Source organism: Aythya ferina, assembly GCF_964211825.1.
Source record: "Aythya ferina genome assembly, chromosome: 1".
NCBI classification, from domain to species: domain Eukaryota; kingdom Metazoa; phylum Chordata; class Aves; order Anseriformes; family Anatidae; genus Aythya; species Aythya ferina.
In genome coordinates this window covers 83,498,472-83,518,335 of record NC_140296.1, presented here as the reverse complement: position 1 = coordinate 83,518,335, position 19,864 = coordinate 83,498,472, and the positions used below count along the sequence as shown (strand labels likewise).

The 19,864-nt window shown below is 37.5% G+C and overlaps 1 protein-coding gene across 1 annotated transcript in view; it reads left to right on the top strand.

The window, feature by feature from the left end:
- The first annotated feature begins 218 nt into the window (after positions 1–218).
- The window catches only part of APOO (apolipoprotein O), a 30,924-nt gene continuing 11,278 nt past the window's right edge, over positions 219–19,864 (top strand). The window contains exons 1-7 of the mRNA XM_084492624.1: positions 219–324; positions 3,611–3,721; positions 6,103–6,222; positions 9,510–9,564; positions 10,566–10,661; positions 13,425–13,516; positions 19,484–19,591. Coding sequence (XP_084348750.1) covers positions 316–324; positions 3,611–3,721; positions 6,103–6,222; positions 9,510–9,564; positions 10,566–10,661; positions 13,425–13,516; positions 19,484–19,591 — 591 coding nt within the window. The 5' untranslated portion in view covers positions 219–315. The remainder of the gene's footprint in view (positions 325–3,610; positions 3,722–6,102; positions 6,223–9,509; positions 9,565–10,565; positions 10,662–13,424; positions 13,517–19,483; positions 19,592–19,864) is intronic.

Genomic DNA, 19,864 nt, shown 5'->3' with positions numbered 1-19,864 from the left:
GATTCAAACAGAATTGCTCTTCATGGACACGAATTGTTAAAACATTCCTCACAATCTTAAAGCGAGTTTTTCACCGCTACTGAAAATTAAGGGTATTCAGTAAATGAAAGTCGCTTTGTGCACATCTGTGTGCGCTGAGGGGAGGCAGAGGCGGGTTCTCTCCCCGCCCCCCCCACCGCCCGGCCGCCGCCATCTTGGGGGCCGGGTCCCGGCGCTGCGGGCGGGGCCACGCGCGGCGCGTGACGTCACGGCGGGGCTCCCCCGGCCCGCCGCTCAGCGGCGCGCGGCCTGGTGACGTCACAGCGCGGCGACACCATGCTCAAGGTGAGGCGGCCGCGGGCGGCCGGGAACGGTCCCGGGCGACCGTTGGCGACCGTTGGCGGCCGTTGGCGACCCGGGGGGGGAGGGGGGAGAAAGGCGGTGAGGCAGGTGGAGCATGCAGGGTTCGGGGGTGATTCCCTCAGGAGCCATCCCGTGCCTACGCGTGAAGGTGGATTCTCCACTTCGAAAAACAAAACGAAACAAAAACCGTCAGGAAACCCGCTCTGGTGCTCTTCAGTTAACGTGAACCCGCAGCACCGCCCAGGCAGAATCGTGTTGGTTTGGGTTTTTAGCCTGCTGAGCAGCTGCAAGGCGAGCAGAAGGCACGGTGACACCAAGATGTTTTGCTGAGCCCCTCGGCTTGGCAATATCTGGTTACCGTGGAATTAAGGGGCGAGGGCCTAAAGGTTATGCTGTGCCCGTCTGTATATACACCGCTGCGGTGCTGGTCCTGCCTGTCCCGTAAGCGTAGCTGATCTAGAGGACCACTGCAGTATAGCGAGAACCATGCATTTAAGGAGGCGTTAATCTTGCACTTCTATTGGCTAATTTCATTTTCTTGTTTAACATATAAACTTGAAACCTTTGGTAACTACCTGCACTGCCATATTTTGATCAATATGAACAGTGGAAGTTTCTATTTGAGTAGTCGCTTTGGGAAACCAAGTTGGTTCCGTTCTTACGCTCCGCTGTTTGCATGCATATTAACATAAAAACCACAATTACTTAAAAGCATTTGAACTTGCTACTTCTGGTGACATTTAGATAACTTTCAAACAATGTAAATGGTGTTAAATAGCAGAAAACCCCACACCTGCTGTCTAACACAGTAGACTGGATTTGCTTGTCCTAAACAGAGGTTTTCAACAATGAATTATACTTTAATTAAAGTTTTATTTTGGAGATGTTGCTGGGTGTTGTTGTTTTTAATACAGGAAACACGTGTGGTAGCATTACCCTGAAGAAGATGATGTAAAAACTGTTCATGTGTGTTCACGTAACAGGCTTCTGCCATATTCAGGAATTATATTTTATATGCTTGTATTTTTGAGTGGCTCTCTGAAGTTATATTTTTCAAGGCTTATTCCAAAAGGTTTCCCCGCTGCTAAACTCTTTGGAGTGTGGTATATGCCACTGATGGAATAGCAGTTCTGACAAAGCTGTTTGGAGTTTATTAGACGTGCTTGAAATTGAGGTTCACACAAAATGTTTCCACTGAACATGGCTGTTAGGTGCAGTTGAAATAAATCTGAAACTGCTTTGAGGGAAGTGGATGGAGTGAAGAATATCCTGATGTCTTTTTTAGCCACATGTTTTGTTCATAAGCATTTGAGAAATCACAGAAAGTAATATTTTACTAAAAGCATATTTTTCAGAATGAAAATGCATTTCAGATTCTTGCCTTTTCAGTGGCAGAACAGTTTTGCAGTGAGAAAAGGAAAGAATGAGGAAATATATTCTACAGTTCTTAATGGTTAGTGGTGTTCGTGCAGCTTGGCTAATGAAAGTACGTGACAAGTCTTGAAGCAAGCACTTTTGCAGACTTTTCACGTCTTTCGTTGGCTGTGAAACTGAGCTGACCCGGTGGTCTTTGTGGTGTTTCATTATTGTGCTGTAATAATGTGTCCATAAACACAAATAAGGTAAAACTTCCCCTTTAAGGAAGTTTTTCCATACCTTCTGATCCATCAGATCCCTTATGTTTTTCTGAAAAGCAAGCCTACAACCTAGTTCTTGTGTGCTGTTTCTCTGCCTGTAGATGAACGTTTTCAGAAAGCTCAACAATTACATATTATATTTTTGAATTTGATGGAGTCTCTTGGTTACATTACATGCTTAACACATAGATATATATTCAATTTGCAAAGCAGTGGAAGAAATACTCATCTGCGTGCAATGAAAATGTAGCCTGAATAACATTAAAGCTGTTTCCTGGAAGTTCTGCAGTGGGCAGAAACAGCTTCAGAAGTCATCCAGCTGCTAAGTCAGTTGTCGTGAAATATGAATCGATTTGATCACGGCTTCGGTTTCACAAGCAGCTAGGTCAGTGCAACATACCCTTACAATTACTGACAAGGAAGAGGTCTTGCTGCCTTCTCCTCCTTCATCCCCTATTTCCTGGTCACGCAGCCCTCTAGTGCTTGTCAGCATGAATAGGTTCACAGACAGATTCAACTCTCTAACCCACACAAAGCTCTCTTCTTTTGCAGGGCAGATCTTTTGCCAAAAGGGCGAGGTGAATTGCCTTGGGGTGGAAACGTCCAGCCACCAAAGCTAGGGCCAGGTGGGCAGCAGGACTGCTCGGAATGGATGCTGTGGGCAGAACCAGACCTTTCCAGTCTGGTGGGCGCAGGCAATTAGGTTCACTCGTGTTATGACCTGATCCAACCAAACACGGGCTGCTGTAACGCTGCACATCTAAGGCACAGGTTGATCTGAGTAGTAACGAGAGTGTGAGGCACTGAAAGGTTTCCCGTCTGAACTGCGTTTCTTGAGTAAAGCATTGCTATTAATAAGGATAGGCATTTGCTGGAAAATGTTTTTCTGTGCATTCTTTATTTGCTACACAGCTAAGACTTTTATCTTCCATTTTTTGTTAAAGCATTCTCTTCTGCAAAGAAATATAACTTAGTGTAGGTCGTGAATCCAGGAATAATTGTATTCACTTTCCACCTTGTGGCTGAGAGTCTGGATGGAACCTGAAGTACTCAAAAACTGTCAAGTGTCTGAGATGATGTGCTGTAATTCACATTTCTCACATAAAAGTAGGAGATGTTCCTAAAATTCTTAGAAATTGGTGATTACATTCCGATACTTTCAACTGTAGGTCTCATTTATTCTTTTCTGAAATCTAGATATAGACAATAACTAGAAATAAGATGCTGAACTCTTTGGTACTAAAAGCAGAAAAATGGGAGAGTTATGGACATTCATAAAGTTGTTAAAATATGAATATTGTATTGTTAGTGTCTATACTGGCAAAATTGTCAAATTATATTTCACATGAGAGAAAACAAGAAGTTTTTGTGAGATGAAAACCAATGAGGTCAGCATTTATATCTACTTCTCCTTCAGCATTAGGGTTTTTCTGAAAAATGTGGGTGTTATCATACGAGTGCCTGACAGCATTAGATTTTGTACCACTGACCTTCCTTTCTCCCAACTTCCAAGCATCTTAATTCATCTTTTATTACCATATACTGGGGCATACACATTGTCTGTGTGGGGTATGTTTAATGCCATTTTGTTTGGACTCAGTTATTTGCTTGTCCTCCCATAATGTTTCTAGGTACTTCGGCTGGGGGCCACCCCTGTAAGCCTGAGCTTGCTCTCTATCCAAGTTTATGCTTCCTCTTCAGAGAAAGAAACTGCCAAAAAAGAGTTGCTGAAAATTGATGAGGTAAGTATGGTTAGAGCCCTAGTGCAGAAACATCTGCAGAATTCTGAAAGATGACACACTTTGACGCATGAAACCAGTTAGGTACTTCTCTTTACTGCTTAGCTTCTTAGTTTCTTACCTTTAAACTTGCTTCTCAATTTTCTATATTAGAGATGTTGATATGGCTGTGCTTATTTTTTTTTTAATTTTTATTTTTTAAACCTGAGGGCTGCATCTGATGTCTACTGCTTGATAGTGTAGACTTGTTTGGGAAGTTACCTTTCCATGTTTGTGGATTTACCAGCGATCATGTGGATTTTAAATCCATGGGACTATCTTCTTTGCATTTTGTCCAAGAAACACCATATATTTAAAATTAGAATTCACGAATAGTATTTGTAATAAGATGCCATTCATATTTTCCAGTAAAACAGCAAAGTCAATAGTTTTTGTTTTACTAAAAATACAGTAATTCTAATTTTTTCAGGCAAAATTACTTGCCCTGGTAATGCTTTGAATCCTGTGTTGTAGCTTACAGGCTATGCTGCATCTGCACAGAATTAAATAACTGCCTTGCTTTTCAGCATTCAGAGCTAACTAACAAGAAGTACGATAAGCAATGGTGTTGATTTTTCTTCTCTGAAGTGTTACGGATGTTTTGGTTATATCACAACCAGAGCTCTAAGGCACCCTGTTAACTGTAGTGTAGTGACTCACCGGCATTGTTGCATAAGCTTTTAACAATCTCCAGCATTAAAAGACTTTTTTTTTTTTTTTTTTGTAATTCATAACTAAATATGGCTTTATATACATGAGAGTTTATAGTTATTTTATAATTTTGAGTACTTACGCGTAAGTGTTAGACAAGCAGTGAAACTAAATGAAACTAATTTTAGTGCATATGTAGGTCTTTTGGATGTGCTGGCATCAGCAGTTCACATAGGCCATTTGAGAGGATCAATAGTCGGAGCAACCTCCTGGCTTCACCTCGGTGAAGTAACCTTAGCTTGGGCCTCTCCGTGCCCTGTGCCGCCACTGGCATGAGTCAGTGATGAGGCAGCAGGCTGAAGTTGTGTGTGTGCTGAATAATTGGCTTCCTGATCAGCTTCAGCAGAGCAGAATGTGCAGCAGTGGATTTCTGGTGGCCATTCTTAACATTCAGCGTATGTTAATTGGGATCTGCCAGCTGTCCAGTTTTATAAAATGTATGGGAATTGCATTATCTCTGAGACTTCTCTTCTAGTGTCAGACATGTCCATTAGGATGTCTAACAGGATCAAAGTTAAACTGGTTGTGAGAACGATTGCCAGAGGTGACCAGATTTCCTAGGGAAATGAGACTTCAAATGCATGTCTTTTAAAATATTGTGGGAAATCCAGCTGCACAGATTGACACAGAATTTGTCAAAGAATATGACAATACGTATCTTGTTACAGTTGGCAGCATTTCTTATTACTGTAGAGACACCATTATTATCCAACTTGTCTTGAAAAGAGGTCTAGCTGTGCTTTGAAGCAGCAATGAGTGTTAACATTAATTGAGAATAAACTGCCAAAAACATTAGTTTAAAATAAACTCCCAAAGTAGATGTGGTATAAAATAGAATCTTTTCATTCTAAACATCAGTGCAGGATATAAACTGCTAGGAATAGTTTTCATTTTCATTTGAACTTTGCTGTTCAATATTGCGGACTTAGTTGTTTGTTTGTTTTTTTAAGTGAAATACAATAATCTTAAATAGGTTCAGGTAATTGTAATAAATACATTGTGATGTTAAACCCTGAACACTGTGTTTTTGTATTTACTACATGAAGATGCCCATTGCTCTTCAGGTGGGTGTTACAGTTCCTATTTGCTCAGCCATATGGTGCTGTTGGTGCTGGCGGTTGCTAATGCGGTTAATGACTGCAACATTGGAATGCAGTACCATTTTCCTGCTTGTCACAGCCAAATTTATAGTGGATGTTACCTTTGTTAGAAACAACTTAGCCTCTTTAATGATGGCTTGTACAAATATAGAAGATGATCGACTGTGATTTCAGAGTTCTAGTACATGTAGTATGTTAGCTGGGAACCAGAAGTGCTGATTAAGACCAGAAACATTTTGCACAATTATGTTTTGTCTTCTTATTAATCTGGTTTAATATTAATTTATAACCTGTGACTTGGATCATATAGCAGCTATGGATGAATTGTGTAGCAATTAAAGTCATCTTCATCATAATGTATAATTAAACTTTGCTCATAATGCTTGTCTCACAGCTGTACCTGAATTTATATTATGCATTGTTTATACAGTAAGCACCATGTTAGGTGTTCTCTGGTTAGGCTGTTCATACCCTGAAGACTTACTTACCCAATTACACCTCTGTTTTTAACCTCTTGTTTGCTAATATTCACAGCTGTCACTCTACTCCTCTCCAGCTCGTGAGACTAAATATGTGGAGAATCCACAAACCCAATTGGAAGAGGGGGTTTCACATTTACGGCATGCTATGGAGCCATACACAGCCTGGTGTCAGGTATAATGGTTTTGTGTTGCATCTGGTAGTGGTTTGGTGGTAAGGGTCAAGCTGGGTTTTGGTTTTAGATGCATAATTAATAGACAACAGCAAAAAAAAAAAAAAAATAATAGCTATACAAGCGTTCTTCCAAAGTGCTGCATGATTTAAAGTTTTCCACAATTCAGCTCATATTTACCCCCTTTATGCATGTAAATTGCTTCTTTCTATTAATTTGCTGAATTAAACCTCTGCTTTTTCACATTTTCTGTCCCTCAAAAAAAAAAACTAACTAAAGCTTAGAATTGCTTTCTGTAACACTTTTTAAGTGGTTAACTCCTGTAAGGTAGTTACAGGGAAGTAGTTACCAGGGAACAAAGTTACTTGAGAGGTTGATAATTAACTTGGTAAACTGAGAATCAGCTGCTGTTGCTGAAAGAGCTGATGTCTCCACAAACAAATCTTCCCCGTGGTTTTATTTTCTTTTTTCACAACAGGAAAAGCTTATTGTTTTGGAGTATCATTTCAGGTTAGCTTTCTGATAACATTTGTAAAATGTTTTTTAAGGTAACATTACCTTTAAAATAAATTTCCTGTGCAGGGAGTATTACAAAGCTTTTCGAAGTGCCTTCAGTGATAACTAGATATTAGAAACTTTTGTCTTTTTGATAAAAAATGTTCAAGTACCTAAAATGTTAAGCACACAAACACTAATCGTGCAGAGTCAAAGTAACCCTTGTGTAGCAGGCCTTAAGACTGGCTAGTAAAAGCACTTATTTAAGAACTTGTGCCCAAGCCCATAATTGATACCAACGGGGATTTGGGCTGATACAAAGTCAGAGTATCAGCTTCAAACTTATCACCTGAATATTTTGTTTTGTATAGTTCACTAGCTGCCTACAATTCAATTTCTGTGTGTAAATTTCACAGTTGCCAATTTGTTAGGGTTGTGCCCTTTAGTATGTTACTTCATCTAAATCCATGTGTCTTTACATTGTATGTCCTTCACCCCTATACCATAGCTTTTCATGCTGTGCTGAACACATTCTGTGTAGAATTTATTTCTTAAAAACAAACAAACAAACAAACACAACAAACAAAAACAAACCACAAACAGCAGTAACTTCAGTTGGGGGAAAAATGTCCAAAAGAGTCAGCGGTAACATTCCACTCCTATATCCTGAAAAGCTGTATTCTGAAAGTTGATAGTATCACAAGATGTGGGATACCTGGGTTTCCCTCCAGAAGAGGGAAAACTCTCTAGCTGCTACTCAATGGCAAACATGACCTGGGTCTTAACCCAAAAACTTCTTTTATATTTTTATTAGGTATCATGTTGATAATAAACAGTCATTAAATACAAAACTAGTCTGTGGAGCATAGAGGATAACTAGGATCTTTGCAATCAAGATCTAGAGTTAGACCAGTGAGTTGTATCATGGCTTTCTTGCTCTCTCCTGACCCGGTGAATGGTGGCGCTTACTTCTGAAGCAAGGGCATCCTTGTCATCTGGTTGCCTCTTGACAGCTTTAGGTGATGCTCCGCTTTGCACAGTGGCTGTCCCGAATCCTCTTAAGCTGCAAATTGTTCTTCCTGTTCTATACAGACACTCAGGATGTTCAGATCAGGGTGTCCTTTTGGCCTAGGAGTTCTGTGTTTTGGTACTAACAATACCGAAACTGTTTTGCAGAAATATTCAGGGTTATTCAGTCCGGTTACATGTTTCTAAACTGTCATCAGCAGCAGAAGCACTGACTTCAGTTTTGAAGGGGAAGGGGAATTTTCCACAGTTTAGTTAGAGCTCTGACCTCCTAAATGCATGGGTTCTGTTTGGTTGCCTGTGGTAACTGTAACTGGGAATGGGATTTGAGACAAGTTCAGTTTCCCCATTGGACTGATTGCAGGTAAGCCCTGAACACTGCATCTGTCTCGCTGGCCTGTTGTCTTCCTATTTACCTTATTTATTTTTGTCTCATAAGATGTGCTCTTCTGCTTACACACAACAAACCATTTCCTGGCAGTGGTTTACTGACTCATTTTATGAAGAGAGCATGCAACCTGTATAGGCTTGGGGTCATCATGCTTGCTTTACCATAATCAGAGATCATTTTGGTTTTTACCCTCCCCCTACCTATGATAAAAAATAACATTTTAGTTGTCTCTGAGTTGACTTTTTCCCCCCACTGGCTTTTAATAAGACCAACACCTATTTAAGGCTCTGTTGTGTGTCACATGCTAATGCTTTTTTTTTTTTCCCCATCACATTTTTGTTAGGTCACTATTGGCAATGAGGAAATGAAAGTTCTTCTAAAGATGATATCCACGTGCAGTATCTCAGACAATTGTTTTTATTTCTTCACAGATGCAGCTCAAGTGATATTGCAAGACCATTCTCTTTAGTTTTGGGCATACACGTTGATGAATTTGTTCCCTAATCAATAGACAGTCTTACACTGTCTAACCTCTAAAGGATTATTATCAAAATAACAGTTAGCAAGATTGTTTTTATTCTTTTTTTCTAACCTGATAAAAAGTGAGGTGAATTCTGCATGTGTATGTTATATCTGCATATCTGTTATATCAGCATATTTCTGCCCAATTGTTTTGGACAGTGTAGGGGCATCTCTTTTTCCAAGTCACTTTGGAAATGTGTTTTTGTTAGATACAGCTCCTTGGAAAGGGTAGTGTAGCACCTTGCCAAATGAGTCATGTACCCCCTGTGAAGAGCTAGGAATGAGTCTGTTGCAGTGCCGTACTTCCTTCTTTGCATTAACTCAAGTATTTTTTGCAATGATTAAATAAACTGAGAAATCTGAGGAAATCCCAAAATTCAGTTACTTGTTCAGGAACTCAATAAAATATTGAAGCAGACTTCAGTGTTTTGAGGTATTATACTTGATCGCTGTCCAAACACTACTTTGAGAAAAGTATGTATGTTACAGAAAATGTAATGTTGAGCAAACGTAGTCCTGTAAGTGTACGGGGGAAGTGGGAATAAATTAACTTTGTTGAGATGGGTAAAATTGGAACTGCGAAGTTGTTCTGTTTTTCCTCAGTTCCTTCATTGTTTTTGTGTATTAGTATAAAACAACTCAGTTTTATTTCTTCTTTTGACAGAAATAACTGCAGCCAGGTTTTACAGGCCCAAGCCTACAAATGCATTACGGTTAGCTTAACCTGGAGGCTATCTTAGGGACCCCAAATTTTTTTTTATTCCTCTTTTTTTTTGGTCAGGTCAGTGAAAATCTGCAGTTAATTTACTTAATTGGTATCCATTTACCCTTGTTTTCTTTTCTTTTTTTTTTTAGGATCTTTATGCCAAAGCTAAGCCCCAATTAGAAAAAGCTGTTGAGCGTGGTAGAGGTAAATCAGTTTAGTTTTCTTAACTAGCTATTTAAAATGCAGGACTGTACTATCTTCTATTAAAAGGGAATTTCATTATGCATCATTCTGTAAGTTTCCTTGTTCCATTTGAGACTATTTTTCTGCGCACTATATATCAAAGTAAGTTTCCTTTCTAGATCATTGCTATTCTAAACAATTAAAATGTGAGGCCTGCATCTATCGCAGCCAATGCCATTTAAAATGACAGACAAGAAAAAGAAGGAAAAAGGTTCTGACAAATTATTCCCAGCCAAAACCAAGCATAATTTACTGGTATTTGTGTGACTCAGCCCAGTAACTAAATCGTACTTCGTGTTGGTTTACTTCTTTGGATCTCCTAAGAATTTTGAATTAATTCAAAGTAATTTTTGTTGATTTCTGTTTTGGGAGCATCCTTTCGTAGTTAAGCTCATCGGGACTGGATGCTATTTAGACCTTATTTCAGATACTGCGCCTCTATATCCCTGAATTTAATACTCTTAGTCTTTTGAACTCCCCTAATGGAAGGTTTTCCACAGTTTACCATTCCCCCATCAGATTCACATCTTGAAGTGAGCTTTGTTTTTGCTGTGTCTTTCCTTTGTTCTGTGGTTTGTTTTTTGTACAGTGTTTCACTGAAACTAATTCTTGTTAACACGTAAATGCAAGAATCCACTTTGCAAGGGTTTTTATCACTAATTTGAAAAAGATAAAATCAAGATGCAAAAGAGCAAAGCAAAACAGATGGCCCAGGAGCAAAGGCAAAATCTTCTGTGAAAATTGTTAAATACAATACAATGTTCAGTTTCATTCATGTGTCACTAGAGAAGATCTCAGAGGCTTTGAATTTTATGCCAGCAGATCTAAAATGTGCATGATAGTTAAACGTGTTTTGATAACTCTTTTATGTTTAGTAACAGTTGCCAGCATGTATTGATGATTTCTTACCATAAAAACACTTTCACATTACATTAATGCACTGTGTTCTGACTTCTTTTCAGAGGGCTTTGAATTTCTGCAAAATCCCCCTGATGGATTTTATCCAAGGCTTGGTGTGATAGGTTTTGCTGGAATTCTTGGATTATTTCTTGCTAGAGGTAAGTGGGAACCTTTTGAACTGCTTATGGTTTAATTTAGGATAAATCACTTCATTTTTTTTTTTTGGTTGTTGTCATTGTTACTAATTCTTAAATGTGACACATGAGATCTGACTTAGCTGTACAAGCATGTTTCTACAGTGTTCCTCCAATTATACAGAAGGTATAATGTAAAAGATGTATAATAACCAGTAATTATTGTTTATGAATACTGTATTTGTTACTGGAATCTAGTCTTTGATCTTTCTCAATTCTAGATTATTATAACAAAAGTGGGAAAGGATTTTTTTAGCCTAAAAATCTTTTTAATTTATGAAGTTATTGATCACATATTACTGTAGAACACTACAGAGGAATAAATTATGGTGAAACACGGAGGTTCCTGAATGATGATGCATGTACAATTAGTTGTACATTCAAGTTCCTTCAAAGTATTGTGTGTCCAGGCACAGGGCTCCTGCATATGGTGATATCTAGGAAAATACTTGTGAATCGTGGGTGTACTATAGATATATACACTTTTTGTGACATAGAAATGTGATACAGATAATTTCATAACACTGGCTGAAGAAAGTAATACGTTTATGCTTTCACAGAAATAAAAACTATTTTAAGAAGTGTTAATTATGAAGAATATTTTGTATTTGTAGTGAAATATTCTTAATACAGTGAAACAAAGTAACAAGAAGAATGCTTGTAATAAAGGAACTGTGAAGTTGCAGAACTTAAATACTAGAGAGGACTTGCTTGGGTTAAAAATACATCTTAGTGGTCTCCATATGTGTTGAAGAAAGTGTGTGCTTGGTATTCAGAAATGGAAAACATTCTGTGAATATATGCGTTCCTATATGCAATCCTGAAAATATTCAAAGCATGTTTTTCCTAGCATATGATTTTGTATGAAGATCAAGGTCTCTAAACGTCTCTTAACTTCTAACATTTGATATTCTTTCTCTTCAAAGTCCTATTTCTCAAGTTAAGTGGTTATGACTGAAATCAGTTTCCAGCTTTTACGACTGCAGCAAAGTTATAGGGAAAAATAGCCATTTTAGGGATGAATCTGAATGATTAGAGAGTCGTAAATTTAACAAAAAATCCTTTATTATTTATTTATTTTATTATTTAAATATCTGAGCCGTGAACCTTTTAGGACTGAAGCCCTGCTCTGTAAATTTTTGTCTGGTTATAGTTCAAAATACCGTTATTTCAAGAAGTTATTCAGGCTGTAAGAGAAAACGCCTCTTATTTTTGGTGCTACAGAAAGTTAGAACCAAATTTTTTTCCTTGTTCTTTCTTTTTTTTCTACCCTTCCTCCCCTTCATCTTCCTCCCCTTTTCCTTTCTTGCTCTCACTTTAAAGGTTGTCCTCTCGGAAGATACAGATCAAATCTTCCAGGTCTAACCACAACGCTTGAAGGTATTGCTGCTAGCTAGGGAGGAAGTACTGTATTTGGAGTAGAGTCATTGTGCTTGGTTTAAAATGCTGTTGAATGTAGTTAGTTCTAATTTTGGTGAGTAGCACTGGACAGATACGGGAGTATTCCTGAGCTTCGTTCTAATGGATGTCTCCAGCAGGTAGCAGGCTGATGGAAAACACTAAGATCTTCAACTATTACTTTTATTCCTAAAGTAATACTGTAGGCACATTCTGAAGCACTATCAATAAGGAAGATTTTCTTATTCTCAGGTATTACAACAAAAGCATAATTTTTCTGGCTGTAAAGAGACAAACTTGCCTTTTCTGTGCTTTCTTATAGCTAACTGGTACCAAGTTTCCTTTTCATGAGACAGAAACATCACTTTCTGAAACTCTCAGTTCTTTACCATTCAGTTCCTCATCTCATTATGAGCATATGTTGCAGGAACACTTTGGATATACATTTTTGCTTCAAAGTCCATTCTCTCCCTATTAGCATATATGGCTTTGCATATAGAACAGGCTGTTCTTTGAGGAAGAGAAACACTTCATCCTGACCCCTGTATGTCTGCTCTGTGACCCCATTTCCCTTTTTTCTGCTTTACTGCTTGCTTTGCTCCTATACCGGCTCTCATCTATATCCCTTTTTTGCCTTGATAAACTGCAGGGTGCCCTGTAGCCAATTCCGTGATACAGTTTCACTGGACAGCCAGGATATGTAACCTGTGGCCAAGTGTAGTAAAGGATGAACTTTTTAGGCAGTTAGATCATTTTAGACTTGTATATAATTGAATAGCGAGTTCAAACTGATTGAAATATTCAAATTTTACCTGGGGATTGAGTAGTGGGAATACAGCATAATTAGCTGTTAAGTAGCAGTTGTGGAAGTACCAATACTTGTGAGTCAAAGTAATTTACAAACTTTGTAGTAGAACTTTTCTTGTTCTGCTTAATGTATTGAAAGAATGCTGACCTAAGCTTTCTTTGCCTCAGTTTTTCATTTTGGTTTAGAAAAGAGTATCAGTTGGTATAATTCTCTTCAATATTTCTGAACTGTGACTAAATGACTTCATTATTTAGTGCCAAAATAAATTATGTATAACTATAGAAAATATAGTTGTACGGTAAATTGTCACTTTGGAAAGATGTTAATGATTTTGTAAAAAGGTCACTGATCAGCATAATAATGTTTATTATGAAACCAGCTAAGCTGTATCTAAAAAAAATATGCTAAGCTCTATATTAAAAAAAATAAAATCTCACTGCTTATAAGTAAAAGTTGAGTAGGGCCACTCAGTTGTCTCAGTTAACATATATTCTAACAACATATTTTTTGTTGTGAAACAGGCTCAAAAATAAAGAAGTTGGTGTATCCTGCAGGCTTCATGGGTATTGGTGCTTCCATGTATTATCCTCAGCAAGCAGTTGCTGTTGCAAAGGTCAGTGACTATACCTTTTTTTTTGGAAAAGTGTCTTTTATTTTGTTTGTTGCTTCAAATTAACTGGTAATCCATTTTCTTAAAAGTCCTGTCTGCGTGCTTGACACTTAACAAGATAAGATTTTTCATGAAAAAACATGTAGTCTAGACTGAGAGAAAGTTGGGTATTCCATTTCTTTTAGTAAGTTTGTTTTTAAAAATCTGCGCAGAATCTTCAGTGTGAGGTACATAATCTTCCTTCTGAATCTTGAACCTCAAGTAATAAAACATTAAATAATGCTTAGCATGTACAATTTGCATGTTCAGTTACAATACTGAGGATGCCTGAAATGTCTTGAGAGCAACGGGAATAAAAGGGCTTAAAGAAAAAAAATTAAAAGGAGATTCTACAGAGAAATCGTAGGAACAACATTTTGACATAAGCATCATTAATTAGTTTTTCTGGGGTTTATTGGGTAGTTTTAAGAAAGATTGTATGCCCGTTCTGGAATGGGGTGAGAATTGTGCTGCTTATTGGATGCCTTTCCTGTTGTTGTATTCATTGTTTCATGCATGTACATGTTGTGCTATCTTCCAGTTACAGCACCTTTCTGTGAAAGAAAGAACTGAAGTGACCAGACAATTACTTAAAGGCTCTGATGTCATTTCATGTGACTTGCTGTCCCTGCACTCTTAACTGTGCTGACTGAGATTCTTCAGTTCCACACCAAATTCTTTTTCAAATCTGGCCTTTAACCACTCGAAGTGCACATACCTTAGTGTATCAAAAATACTTTTTATTTGGTGCTTTGATTAATTGGCTTACAGATGGCTTGTGTTTGATGCGGAGATGTCAGGAAGAAAACACAATGTTCTCAAGAACATATGGTGTTCTTTGAAACCTGAAAGGTTTGAAAGGCCTAGGGAGAATTAAAAATGCTGTGTTTGAACTTTTACAGCACAGCGATACCCTCATCTTGGAAGGAATTTGTTACTGATGCTTCCAGAATTCAGATGCTCTAAATAGAGATTGGCTTATCCTCGGGGAGTGAAAATTATACAACTGGCAGGGGAAAAAGAAAACATTAAAATTTAAGAAGTGTAGACATTTCTGTTGGGAAATTTGAAATTCTATTTGTCTTCTGAACAGTGAAGTGGGAAATGATTAAACGGTGATCAAACTGATGTTATTGTTTTTAAAGAAGCTTAATTCAGTCTTAACTATGGATTTGCTACTAACAGCTTCACAATGCCTTGTTTATTTTACCATAACTTTGAAGTGTATGATTGCACTTTGATCAATTCACGGTTCTTAGTTCAACCATAACAAAAAATCCAGTGAGAGACCCTGAGCCTGGAACTTGATTGGAGTGGGTTTAGCTTTGTTGACTTGGGCAGGGCAACAGATGCAAGAGTTTGGAAACTTCTGTGGAAAGAGTGATACCTTAGATATTGTTTTGGTTCCTCTAACCTCACACATGCTTTTCTTTCCTTAAACAAGCAACATTTAAGCATACCACATCTTACTATCTACTATTTTTATGCCTTAATCTGGAATCAGAAATACTTTCTTCTCTAGTAATTATTTTGAAATGTTTAGTAGCATTTGAAAAAAAGACCTGTAAGCGTAAGAAAGATGTCTGCAGGACAAAGTTTATGTGCCGAGTTAATAGAACACCATAGGAAGTATTCTGGAACACACATTTTAAGTTTTTTTTTATTTTGCTTTTTATATTTTTTCTTCTATATTTGATTACTTCACTGATTTTCATTTGCAATGGAATTGTTCCCTCCATTTGGTAAACTTTTGGATTTGGCCGTACTTTTTTCCTTCCCACCTTTATTAATCATTTACCATTGGAAATAAAAAAACACAGTACACTTGCAGTTGAGGTACAACATGTGATACATCTGTCTGGAAGAAATCTTTTTTTCTTTGGCTAAAATGTCGAAGTTGTTAACTGAAGTCATAGCAATAGAGCTCAGTGTTGGCCAAATGTAGTTTTCAGACATTGTTTCTCTAACTGGAGATGGAAGAAATGCACGGACTAGGTGTTTTTTATTTTTATTTTTGATTTTTTTCCATCCTTTCGTAATCATTCTAGCAAATCGCAAATTTGCAAGGGATTTATTTCATCACTGCTAGCATTACTTTCATTTGTATAACTTTGAACAAATGGTCAGACTGTTTCTGTGGTAAGGGAACTGAATTTAATACTAATGTTTATTTTGTTGTGGTGGAACTTTAACTAGTGTTTTGGAACTGCACCGCGTTCCAGCTAATCATAATAAATTTCAAAATGTTTTGTATTAACTGTGGTTTATCTTCCATCTGGAAAACTTTCCCATTATGAAGTTACTTAAATCAGTCTCTATATCATTAAGAATTATTATTTTTTTCCTTGGTATTAGAAGTTCCATAAAGCAGCATGTGTTTTATGCTTGCATCTTGAAAAATAAAACCCCCCTAATACAGAAGTTTGTTTCTTTGACAACAAAATAAATTATATTTGTATTTCTTTTGAAAGTACAACTCTTCCCTTGTCCAGTTTAGTCTGTAAGGCATAAACAGCTGTTGTGACACAACTGAGAGCATGGCACAATTACAGGAACTAAGAATTGAAAAGAAAGAGTTGGGGTCGTGTAGCCCATGTTCGCTGCAGGATGAAAGGCATGTAAAATTGTGCTATTGACAACTTTGTTAGCAATATAAATGTGGAAAAGACTGCAGATGCTCAATTTAGTTTCTTAGCATACAATTTTGGTGAAGAATTGCTGGCTATAATTCAGCTTGATAATCTTGATGTACAGCATACCAAATATTTGATATTATATACTTACTATCTTGAGTGGAATAGGAGATGGAAGCTTGTTTGTATGTATATTTGGTCTTAGGAACTGCTGATGCCACCACAGCAGTATCTAATATGGGTATTTGTGGCCTAAGGTCGTTTTCAAAATATTGCAGAGTCTGTGCTGAGAACTGCTGAATCTGACTTTTGAACTTGTTTGTTCACATTTTAGCATACAGACTTTCTTACAGTGTTGCACTGAACAGAGGTGGTATGTTAGCATGTGCTAATTTAACACAAGCAAGCTAGAAATTATCTCCCAGAAACTCAGAATTCCAGGTGACTATATGGAAAAGCATGTCCCTCTTTGAAAGGAACTCTTTGTATTAGTGTTCAAATGAACACTTTGAACAGTTAAATGAACAGTTTGTATTGTTCCTGTGCCTTTTACTTTTCCTGGTTGGTACTGTCACTCACAAGAACTGTAGTGGCAACTGCAGTACCTGACTGTTTCCTCTTAAACTGCTCCATGGGGAAGAGAGGTATATGAAATGCAAAAGGTATGAGATAAAATACACAACCTCCAGTGTCATGTTTGTGAGAGTATGCATCAGGTGGTTATCAAAAACATCTTGGATATGTTCCTGCTGACCCTGTAACTTGCAGCGTACAGTCTCCCTAGAACTGTATTTCTCAACCCCATGTGAACTGTGAACCTGTGCACGGGTCCAGCCTCTTGGGGGGGGTGTGGATGGTGTTGGAGCAGTGGTTGACAAGAGCAAAACAAACTTTGAGGGTTGCCATAACTTACGATGCAGCCACTTTGCTCCAGCAATGTGAAGGGCCAGTTTCTCATTTAGGATAATTCATACTTGACTTGATCATATGACTTCTATAATTAGAATATATTTATATTGTACTGTTAAGATTGAGCGTGTTTTTAAGCAGGAACACAAGATGGCTTATGGATACCTGTTGTTTCTCATTTTATGTTGATAGCCGTGCCCTCAATGACATTGCAGACCAAAACAAAAATCAAAAACAAACAAAAAAAACCACCAGCCTTCATTTGTTCATTTTTGTTTGTATGTAGTATCTTTCCAGTCCTGGTAGCTTTGCACTGCTTGTACTACTTGTTAGCGTTTCTCTTTTGCTAGCACTATCCTTCCAGCTGAGCCATAGGTTTTCAGAACTTGTTAGCTGAAGTACTGGAGAGTGAACACTCCTGAATACTGTACAAGAAAATAAATATTTATAACTGTAATGCCTGATTTTGGAGGTTTAACACATTCATTTCCAATGCAGTTGGTGTGCCTTTTGTCTGATGACCTTTATCACCTTCAAATATAGGAAAAACTCAGTGCATCACACAAACTCATTTAAAATCAAAAGACAATTATAATTGTCAAAGGCGGTTACAACTATGGTTGCTCTTGGTATTGAAAACATCCTACAGTTTGGATTTAGTTGTGACTCAGAAAAGTAGTTGCTGATTTGGGTTTGGGTTTCTGGTTTGTATTGTTTTAATTCTAAATACGTTCATTATTAAATAGCATCTTTAGTAAAGTGTGTGCAGATATGGCTGACTGTTGAGATCATCTGAGTTTCTCTATGACATGACACAGATTAAGGAACAAGGGATTTGTTGCTGAGATGTTGATGTCAGTTGCCTTGCAATGTGAATGTGTGATTTTAGTGTAATAGTAGAAGGTCACACTGATGCTGCCTAAAGCCTTTGGGCTTTGAATGCAACAATCTTGTGCATTTGTGGACATAAGCTCATCTAATATATATCTAAAATCCTTACTGATCTCAGTAGAGTTTTAACTGCTATCTGAAAATCACTCCACGATCTTTAATCTACTGCAAACTAGGTGTCCTTGTATGCAGTTTGTAAATGGGCAGGTTTGTATTTGCGCTCTACCTAAAATCTAACGCAGCACTGAAAGTCATGATACAAAGCTAGAGGTCTCAGCGTGGTTTGAAAACGTGTTGTGTGAGCTGCAGTACACAAAGGTGGTAACGTGACTTGCCCAGAAGTACATCTGTTATGGTGGTGGTGCACAACTGGTGTAGTTAATTTTTGTTCAGACAAAGGGAAGTGGTTCTTCGCATTATGTGTGCCAAGTGGTAGAATTCCTCAGCACATAATGTTTTGGATCCAAAAAAGTTGTTTCGGATCTAAAAAAGTTATGCGGTGCTTATTAGGAGACAAGATGAGTTCATAGGAGAGAAATTCACTGGGCATGGTTATACATATAGAAATCGCCTCTGGCTAAGGAAATCTATGAGCAGCAAATTGTTGGAGACTGGAAGAAACGTAAGGAGAAGAATCACTTACACTTGCCCTGTTCTTGTAGTTTTCTGGCTTTGTCCTCTCTTGGAGATAGGGTGATACCTTCTCATTTCTTGATACCATTTTTTTATTTTTTTTTTAGTTTAATGTCTGTCTAGTTGAGAAAATTGTCCATTTTTATTTCCATTTTTTTTGGTAAGAAAACATATTAATTTGAAAGTTAAGCCTTCAGACTGACTTGAGTCTGGAGCTCTAAAACCCTAATGCTCTTAAGTGTTAAGATGCTATGGATCGACGAATGCTATGAATATTATGGTTGCATATGATGCAAAGGGGCAGGAGATACTCTTGTATTAGACTTAGGGACTTTTCCCGTTATAAAATTATCTGTTGGTGTAAGATAGCAAACGTTGTCTTTCTTATGTCTTCAGTTTTGAAGTTTGACAGCTGCTTATTTATTATAGCCATCTATCCGCAAATCAGGTCTTTCTTCTAAATTGCAAATAAAAAGGAACAAAGGAGTACTTCTGTTGTTCTGTCACAACAGTGAAAACTGTAAAACTGCAAACTACTGACAAACTAAGTAGGGATATTTTGTCTTTAAAGCAGGTTTGGTCAAATTAAGAAACAATTTGCATATGTTAAATCTATTGAACATAGAATGCTAAGACTGTAAAATCCAGAATTGTTTCCATGCAGCATTATCCCAATCTTTTATACAGATATATTTCATGTAGTCTTCAAGCAGTTTTTTTAGTAGATTGGCTTTTCTTATTCCTTATGTGTCACGTTGAGCTTAAGTGGTAAGATGTTACGGATCTTGGATTCTGAGATTTCTTCCACATGAACAATCTTCCTCAGATTATTAAATTCATGCTTTGTAATTATTTTGTTTCAAAGGTTGCTGGTACACAGGTGTATGACTGGAGTCTTCAGGGATATATTGCTGTAGAATCTCTTTGGAAGGATAATGCTAAGAAGAAGAAATCTGGGAAAAAAGATGATAAGGTAAGAAGTCGGAGGAACTTGATTTCTGGATTAGGAGAAAATATGGAAGAATACCAATAAGCAACAAGTTTCTTTTGAATCAGCTTTGAATCTGTGTCCCAGTGCAGTACTGAGTGCAGTCATTGCTGAAAGTTTCTGCTTTCCAGATACCCATTTGTTAAACATTGTTCTAACAGTCAGGTTAACATTCACATAGTCAATTTATTAGTTAGAATAGACAGTAAAGATGAACATTATCATACAAGTTGCTTTTTTTTTTTTTTTTTTCAGTCT